Source organism: Berghia stephanieae, chromosome 3 (genome assembly GCF_034508935.2).
Source record: "Berghia stephanieae isolate SIO BIC M18660-M18661 chromosome 3, UCSD_Bste_1.3, whole genome shotgun sequence".
In the NCBI taxonomy this organism is placed as follows: domain Eukaryota; kingdom Metazoa; phylum Mollusca; class Gastropoda; order Nudibranchia; family Aeolidiidae; genus Berghia; species Berghia stephanieae.
This window is the reverse complement of record NC_088362.1, coordinates 75,736,086-75,746,201: the sequence shown is the minus strand read 5'-3', so window position 1 is coordinate 75,746,201 and position 10,116 is coordinate 75,736,086. Positions and strand designations below refer to the sequence as shown.

At 34.5% G+C, this 10,116-nt stretch overlaps 1 protein-coding gene across 1 annotated transcript in view; it reads left to right on the top strand.

The window, feature by feature from the left end:
* LOC144968465 (baculoviral IAP repeat-containing protein 7-B-like) overlaps nucleotides 1-8,213 on the top strand; it is a 28,895-nt gene extending 20,682 nt beyond the window's left edge. The window contains exons 2-4 of the mRNA XM_078906862.1: nucleotides 3,602-3,875; nucleotides 5,994-6,158; nucleotides 7,778-8,213. Of these exons, the coding sequence (XP_078762988.1) occupies nucleotides 3,746-3,875; nucleotides 5,994-6,158; nucleotides 7,778-8,022 (540 nt within the window). The 5' untranslated portion in view covers nucleotides 3,602-3,745 and the 3' untranslated portion in view covers nucleotides 8,023-8,213. The remainder of the gene's footprint in view (nucleotides 1-3,601; nucleotides 3,876-5,993; nucleotides 6,159-7,777) is intronic.
* Nucleotides 8,214-10,116: the final 1,903 nt, after the last annotated feature.

Genomic DNA, 10,116 nt, shown 5'->3' with positions numbered 1-10,116 from the left:
GTAGAGAAGCCTGGCAACATCTCTCCCAGTTTCGAGGAGCAGATGTCCCCGCCCCCTCGAAGGATTGAATTCGTCCAAACCGACTTCCATCTTATATGAAGTCCTGTCCGAAGCCAGGGAAGTTAAGTACAAGGGATGCCGGGACTTATTTTGGCTCGAAACAGGGGCACTGGCCATTATACGCTTGTGAGGGTATCCCCACTTCCCCTCTTATCTTATTAAGCCAGTTGGTTGTAATCGTCTGCGGGGGGGGGGGGGGGGGGGGGAAGGGTTGCTACCATTATCGGGCCCATTTCTCTGGGCGCTGTTCCCAGCTTTCCCGACACTATATGCATGGACTTGCCAAGTTTTATATTGATCTTCTCAGCGTTCTTGCTTCTACCCCAATTGGAGCATAGTACTCCGCGATTGAATAGCATAGTGCCAGGGTGGAAGTCCTCAGAAGTGCTTGATCAGCACCCCAAGTAGTTCCCGCATGCTTCCTCAGAAAACTGCTGCTTTTCTCTATCTTCCGCGCAACTCCTTCGAGATGGTCTCGTTAGGCAAAATTGGGGTCCAGCGTAACCCCCCAGGAACTTCGGATTAGGCTCATATGGGAGAAGCTGATCCCCGACGCGGACGTTCAGTTTACGGGTGTGCCAACCACTGCATAGATGGAATACTGTGCACACGGTATTTGAAGTGTTCATCTTCAGATACCACTGGTCAAAGTAGGATTTGAGTCTGGCAACGTCCTCACTAAGAACGCTCTCAATTCAATTCAAATACTTATTTATTTTCGGTATTTAAAAAATGTTTCATAGATAATGTAGTCAGGCTAATAGAAGCCTTTGACCGACATAGGTTTTAAGACATAGTGCATAAAAATACATAGTAATACATTTTCCCTTAAAGACATTCCCTCATCAAGATTCCAATCATGACACACAAAGAAAAGTAACATAATATTATATATATATATATATATATATATTATTATATATATATATATATATATATATATATATATATATACATATACTTATATATGTACGGTTAGATTAATTACAAATATTACATTTGCATGGCTGGCCATTCCATGAGAGGATATGATTTTTGAAAACATTAGAATTTGAAATTTTCCTGATGTGCTCGGGAAGTTCATTCCAAAGCACAGCAGCAGAATATCTGAAAGATCTTTTGCCATAAGACGTTGTTCGTCGTCCAGTGAGTAAACAAATTATGGTCACTTGACATGGAGGTGTGATCTAAATGCCATTAGATCCGATGCGCGCATGTTTCGTTTCTGAAGGCAATCTCTGTAACAAATTAAATTCAAACAGAATGTTCAATTATGGTTAAGTTAGATGATTTAGTCTGATTTCTTACATTCAAGCTAATTTAATTATTAAAGCTAGCCGTTTCTCCTCATTAATGGGAGGCTAATAATAATAATAATAATAATAATAATAATAATAATAATAATAATAATAATAATAATGATGATGATGATAATAATAATAATAATAATAATAATAATAATGAAAATAAATAATAATAATTAATAATAATAATAATAGTAATAATAATGATAATAATAATAACAATAATAATAATATTAATGATAATGATAATAATAATAATAATAAATAATAATAATAATAATAATAAAAATAATAATAATAATAATAATAATAATAATAATAATAATAATAATAATAAATAATAATAATGATAAATTATTAAATTATAAGTACAAATTTAAGAATAACCTACTTTTTTACAAACAAGAACATAAGATGTGATATTACATTAGGGAATGTTATTACTTGAGCTTTTATATAGAACAACATCCATTTAACGTGCTAAAAGCGCTTTACAAAGGGTCCCTGACCAACAGCAACACGTAACGAGTATAACGAGACATGACGCCTGTAAGGCGATATTACAATTTTTCGGAAATCAGAGACAACGCTGTTAACGGCCAGGTACTCATTTTAGACATGAGTACGGTGAGAGAATGTGACTGAAGAGCCTTTTCCAAGGACTCAACTATGCGCCGAGCGAGGTTCGAACCCAGGGCCTTCCTATCCGAAAGCCAGTGTCATACCACAAGACCACACCGCCGCATAGTTTACTTCATTAAAGAAACAAATAAGGCGTTGAATTTATTTAGTTCACGGCTTATAAATAATGTCCCCACCTACTTATTGTAGTTATTGAACCTTCTGTCACTTAATATAGGCATTTAAGGGGAGACCTAATCCAGAAATATAAAATCATACATAATTTTATCATAAGATAACGATGTAAATGAGTTTCATTGGATTAAATCAATTCTGAAGTCATTCTCAAAAGTTATATGAATCCAAGTCAAAAGGTTAGCCATATACACGCCTATTTGAAATAGTTTTATCTTTACTCTTTATCAGTTGCCTTCTTGAAAGTGTCAACATTTGTAGTTCAACCTGTTTATCTGGGGGGCAGCGTGGCTCAGTGGTGCGGTATTTGATTCGTACCCGGAAGGTACCGAGTTTGACCACTGTGATGTGTGGCATTGAATAACAATGTGAAATTGAATGTAAGCGTCAATTTAATTACGAAAACAGATAGAATGGACGTTTCGGGTTTCCCCTTTATCAACAAGCAGGAAGAATGAAACACTACAGATGAATGAGATTTTGTGGTAGTGGCGTTGTTAAGATGAACAAACAAAACATTGATGGGCAGGAAATAAATGGTATGCTTCGAGCAGCAACATTTACAGTGTGTGGCATTGAGCAAGTCACCTCGCCCTAGCCCAAGCCACTCGATACTATAACTGTGATTTTCTTTTCAAGCCACCCAGTACTATCACTGTGATTTACTTCTCAAGCCATCCAGTACAATCACTGTAATTTACTTCTCAAGCCACCCAGTACTATCACTGTGATTTTCGTTTCAAGCCACCCGGAACAGTCACTGTGATTTACCTCTCAAGCCACCCAGTACTATCACTATGATTTTCGTCTCAAGCCACCCGGAACAGTCACTGTGATTTACCTCTCAAGCCACCCAGTACAATCACTGTAATTTACTTCTCAAGCCACCCAGTACTAATACTGTGATTTTCGTAACAAGCCACCCGGTACAGTCACTGTGAGTTACCTCTCAAGCCACCCAGTACTATCACTGTGATTTTCTTCTCAAGTCACTTTTTTTTCTTTTTATCTCAAGTCACTCCGTACAATCACTGTTATCAGTATGATAATATAAGGTCCAAACCACAATATCCTGTTGCAAATGTGTCGAGTGATCAATTATCATTCTACGCACAATAGACATATACTCAACATACACAGGAATTCAATCCTCTCACATGACATTCTGATTAGAAATAAAAATGGAAGTGACAAATCTATCTCAATGTGCTATTTAAGCGAAAACACGATAACAGATTGTTCACTTAATTAAGACCAGTACTTCTCCTTTAATGTAAGTTACATACTTAAAGAAAGAACGACATTGACGTCACAGCTCTTGTTATTATTTTTAGACAGTATCTTAACACACCCAATCTAGACGCCTAGTGCTAAAACCGTTGTTCTTGTTCTTGTTTTTTTTTTTCTTTTTTTTTTTTTAGCCGCTTGGGTTACCTATTTTCAAGAACGTAGTTCCTTCGGAATTCCCTCTGGCAGTCGAAAGAGATACCTACTAAAACTTCTATTCAGTACAAAAGAACGGAGCACATTCATTCAGCAGTTCTCTGTTGAGTGAACGATTACCAATGGACCCTTTGTATGTGGACTACACTCTGTGGGAGAAAAGACTTTCCACCTTTGACGAAAGTTTCAAGTTCAAATCCAAGTGTAGTCATTCTCGTGAAGAATTAGCTATTGCCGGTTTCTTTTATGCAGGTGGGTAATATTTACATTTTCAATGAATACCTAAATAAATAAATAGATTAATAAAACACAATATGTAAATAGAAAAACAAATTATGCATGTGAATGGTGTTGAAAGCGAATGTATGTCTGCAATGAATAATGTTGAGGAGGATTAAAATAATAATTGTAACAATAATGATGACGATGATGATGATGATGATGATGATGATGATGATGATAATAATGATAATAATAATAATAATAATAATAATAATAATAATAATAATAATAATAATAATAATAACAACAACAATAATAATAATAATAATAATAATAATAATAATAATAATAATAATAATAATAATAAAAAATAATAATAGTAATAATAATAATAATAATGACAATGATATATTATTATTATTATTATCATCATCATAATTATATTATTATTATTATTATTATTATTATTATTATTATTATTATTATTATTATTATTATTATTATTATTGTTATCATTATAATGATGATCATCGTCGTCATTGTCAAAATATGAACAAAGATTTGATATCGTCATCTTTCAGGAAAAGATACCATTTTTAGATCGACAGAATACTCCCATAAATTAACAAAACTATAAATGTTTATACTTTATACCGGAATACGTTTACTTCTATATTGATAGCTTTAATTTACAACAATGTCCACTATATGTGCTTTAATCGATTTACCCAAGCCAACACCTACAATTAACATCTAAGTCGAGAAATGACGCCTCCTTTTATTTATTTTTTTCGTCAAAGTTCACACTATTAACAGCCAAGTGCTCATTTAAAACCTATGTGGAAAGAGAATGTGAGTAAAAAAGCCTTTTCCAATCACTTAACCAGGGGGGGACCCATTGGTCTGAGGCCTTGTGTCATACCTTAAGACCACTAAGTCTCAAAAACACAAAAGTTGTAAAGGAATCCTATTAGATTAAGAAGCCTCAGGTTTGTGACATTTTGAAAAATTGGTGGCCTTTTTAATATATTAAAAATATAGGAAATAAAAGTTGTTGTTTTTTTTGACAAAAGATTGTTTGCCACTGTACTGTAAAGAAGTGGTTACTATTTTTTTTAGGGAATTGTATTTATACAAGCATAGCTGTCCGTTCAATAAACGTGATGATAAGTCGATCAAATGTTGAATAAAATGTCTCTATTGTCTTAATAGACCATACATTTTTCAACTTCTTAAGGGAACTCCACGCCGGTTTCCATTATGGCACGGAGAGATATTGTTTGCGTTTAATATCTTATATATTTCTTTCACTTATCGCACAATTCTTTCCAAATGTTAAGAACGGAAAATGGTTAATATTAATTTTAAGAAATTGATTATATTCAAAATAATAAGAGGAACCACTAATTCTTCTGCCACTAACTGGCATCGATTCAATGCAAGTACTCTCACCTCATTGTCATACTCGCTAACCGGAAGGTTGACACTACGTAACCCAAATGCTAAATCTTATGGTGTCTGTTTTCGATGGGATTTGACGAAACAAAATCGATTTTTTAAAACAAAATCATCACGATGTCCAAATCAATTACATAATACTCGCAAATCATCTCCATGTCAAGTGTAAATAAATTTGGTTACGATTGGTCCGGTGGTTTCGGGGCCTTGGTGTTACAAAAAATCAAATTTGAAAATATATTATAAGATGAACAAAATCACGTTTAGAAAAAAGGGACAAACACGGGACGTATTCTTATTGACGTTCATTAACAGAACTGTAAAACTTTGGAACAGTGTCAAGTATGAAACGAAAAATGCTTCTTCTGTAGACAGATTCAAAAATAATGCTCGATGAAGAAATAATCAATTCCCGGTTTATTTATAGTAAAATTTAAATATACAGGGTATTCAAAGTCTAAATCACCCTTTACATGAAATGATATGATATTAACAATTCGGAAAACTCAAATGCTATGATCTCATGGTATGGGAAATACTCTCAAACCAACGCAAAATACTACTCCATTACAACCTTTAAACAAGCCCATAAGGTCATCAGACCTGTAAATATGTACACGGAGTAAATGAGCATTAAAAAATTATACCTACTTTTGTGACTTCTCAAATGCATGTTTACCGCCTTTTCAGGTTTTAGCGATTGTGTGCGTTGCTTCTATTGTGGTCTGGGCTTGAAAGCGTGGAATCGTGATGACAATGTTTATGTTGAACACCAGCGACACAGACCAAACTGTCAATTCTTTCAGGCCATTGTCGAGTCAAATTGCAAGGTGGAGTATGATCTGTTATTTAAAGGTAAACAATGGACTTAAATTTACATAGAGACGCGTCCATGAATAAGGTGCGTCAGAAGACTTTTACTTTGAATAATGATCAATTAAAATTACGACTTAAAATTATCCTTAACCTACTATAAAACTCTCAAGTCGTGTACCTACTGCTCTCTTGTAGTAGTTTATGGTAAAAATCGACCCTGCCTTTCAAGGGATAAGAGGAGTGATCTTTTTATTTGATTTGGTCACCGGTTGCTTTAATCATCCAAAGATGGTAGACATGTTCTCCATAATGTAAAACAATAGGTCAAACTGAGCATTTTACATCAGCTGTCATAAAAATTCTGGGGCGATGACAACGCTGATATTTTTCTTTATACAATACGTATTCATTTGCACGCCAAGTTAAAAGTGAATTCATTTTTTCGACCAACCATCATAATCAAAATTCTGGGTTGGGTTCCTGACGTCCCATACTGTGTCTTCTATCCACTTATATGTTTTCCAACATGCTTTCTGTACTAGTCTTGGAATGAGATTGGTTTTGTCCTGGCCCTGGCCGGAGTCCTGGCTGGGATGGAAACAGTCAAATGCATAGTTGTTGTTTTGGGAGATTATATTTCTTTCCTTGTAAGTCATCTCTCTGTTATGTATTATTATATTTGTTATTTTGAATGTATAATGTAAGTATTGGAGTGTATTCCTCTTTGCTGGATTTTGTGCTTGTGTCCGGATGACTTATATGTGATCTCAAACTAAGTACATTGGTGGAATGCTCTTGGAATCTACATCGGATCCCTTTTTGTTCACAGTTCCCCTATGTCGTACTTTTCTTGGGTGCTTTAATTGTAATTCTAGAACTTTTTACTATCCCTTTTTCTTCCTTTTTACTGGCGCTGATATAACCTAATGTGTTGCAAGAGCCGTAAAACCCTTAAAAACAAAAAACAAAACATAATCAAAATTTTATCATTGACTTATGCCTCTTGGCTCCTGGCGGAGCATAGGGTCTCAGCAGCACTCTTACATCTTCTTCTGTCCTTGGCACAGACCTTTGCCTCACTCCAGGTAAGATTTGAGACGCACAAATCTTGGTGTAAGCTTCTCCTCCAAGTCTGTTTTGGACGACCCCATTTCCTCTTGCCCTGTGGGTTCCATTCGAGAGCCTGCTTGGTTATATTACAGGGCTCTTTCCACAGGATATGGCCAACCCATCGCCACTTTCTGCGTCACTTGGAAATCAATTTGTTCTTGGTTTGTTCTTGTCCAAAGGTCAGCATTTGGCACTTTGTCAAACCATTTCAACCTGAGTATTTGTCGAAGACAGCGATTGACAACAGTTTGTATCTTGGCTGATGTTGTCAGGTTGTTCGCCAAGTCTGACCCATAGAACAGGACTGCTTTAACGTTAGTGTTAGTGTTAAACATTTTAAGCAAAATTTTATCATTGATGGATTTTAAAGCCAAAATAGGTACCAACTTTGTTTCAATTCCGGTTGTTCTTAAGATGGCATTCGATTTTTAATTTTAAAAATGCATCGGAACTACAGAGCTCCGGATAATGTTGACAAATAGAAAATATCGAAATCTTTTGATATCATGAAAGTTCCCCTTTGTTTATTAAATTGTCTACCTCCACAGATCACGTTATAAACAATGAGAAAAGTGAAGCGGCTTCGACTTCTGAGGAACTGGCTTTGCTGCAATTAGAAAACAAATACCTAAAACGTCAACGTCTTTGTCGTGTGTGCTTCCGGAAGCAAGCAAGAGAACTCTTCTTGCCATGTGGAGAAATAATAGTTTGTGATTCTTGTTCCGATATGATAACGACGTGTCCATCGTGCAAAGGAAACATAACTGCCACAGCTTCTGTTTTTATGCTCTAATGAGTCTATCAGGGGGAGGTCTGTTTCTGACATCAGCGATCACGGCTCTCCAAATCTCTTTATTAACACGCTTCTCCAAGAGATCCACACCTCTCATCCGCCTAACTGACATCCACATTAATTATATTTTTTACATGTGTCAATTTCTCTTCCTTTCCATTTTACCTCCACTGATTAAAATTCGTTAAAAAGGAAGAAAGAAAGAATTATATCAAGACTCATGAATGTGGTAAATGAGCAACACCAGACTCTTTTTCAGCTTAACTAAAAAGATTACGGCTAAGCAATAAGAAAACGAATTCTAACCACGTTTATACATCGATGGTTTACTCTCTAATGTGCTCCATTCACACATCATAAGACACCGTCGCCAAGTTAATTCTACATAATTTATAAAAATTGAAACAAATGTCTAATTTCAACAATAATAACATATGCTGCATAAGAGAGCAAATTTGGAATTGAAAGTCTTGCTGAAAGATTATTCTAAATGAAAGTGTCCGAGCAATTCATACAAAAATAGTGACCTATCGCCTCAAAGCGATATTATATCGGTCTAATTTAGATGCTGAAAATTGCATTTATAGCTCAAAATATTATAGTTGGGCTTAATTTATTTATGTTGTTGAGAAGAGAGAGAATACAGCCACGTAAAGAACAAAAGTCTAAAATTTCATATAATTTAAATTCACTTCTCTGTAACTGGTTCATTCCAACATCGTACCTGATTGAGGAGGTGGGTCACTACAGGTATTTCTACGTTAATCAACAAATATAGTATACATTTGCTTGTCATTCAGGGTTTGATTGATATATATATATATATATAATATATATATAATATATATATATATATATATATATATATATTTCACCATAGTACAAATATATAATGTATTTATTTGTTTGTTTATTTGTCTATTGATCTGTTTATTTACAATTATCTATTCAGTGGTTTATCTATCTATAATATCTTAAACGGTTTGTTTATTACATGGTATCTGTTTTGAAAGGTAAAGTGCTCGCTTTGACTGTTGACCTAAGATTTGCTTTCTGAGTACGATCCCAACAGAAACATCCTTTGGGAAAGACAATTTAAGTAAACAGAAATATTATTCTCAGGTCCCCTGATGTAAACAGTGAATTTATTGTTGTTATACAAAACATCCAAGCGCATTAATGGGTTGCATGTGTTGTCTTGTATGTTGTCCATCAAAAAAAGATATTATAAGCACTATTGAATGATTTAAGCTTTTTAAAAAACATGTATTTAGTTATTTATTTATTTATTTATCTATCTATTTTTCTATTTGTCTACTCATCTGTTCATTTCTTTATTTTTAATAGTGCTTTTAGCCATTTTTTTATGGATACGTTCGTCATTACCCCTTTCCAGTTGGAGTTCAATTATTCTACTTTATAAATCCTCGTGCGGCTATGTGGTCTAGTGGTATGACACTCGCTTTTGGATCGGAAGGTTCTGGGTTCGAGCCTCGCTCGGCGCATAGTTGAGTCCTTTGAAAAGGCGCTTTACTCACATTCTCTCACCGTACTCAGGTGTAAAACGAGTACCTGGCCGTTAACAGCGTTGTCTTTGTCCAAAAAATTATAATATCGCCTAACAGGCGTCATGTCCCCTCCTACATATTAAATGTTGCTGTTGACCAGGGACCACTTGTAAAGCGCTTTGAGCACATTTAGTGGATATTGCGCTATATAAAAGCTCAATTTAAAAAATCCTTTATACTTTATTTTTAAAATTTGAAACAGGGCATGATTGTAATTCGAGCGTAGTCCAAATCGCATTGCTTTCAATGCTCTCTTAGTGAAACGTTTCGGGTTCAGATATTATGACTATCTCGAAAAATACATTATTGGATGAATAACGGTTTGAAAGAAATTCAATCTTTCCGTGAAAGTGTTAAAGAATCTCTTTTCTGTTTGCCCCTTCTTTACAACGTAAATAGTTGTGAATTTATTTATATTATAGTAATTGTTTTTAATATAGTGATATTATCATAAACCACTAGTAGTCATGAGGACTGCAAAGCAAATTTTTCAAAAACATTTTTGTTGTACATAAGCATAATATAA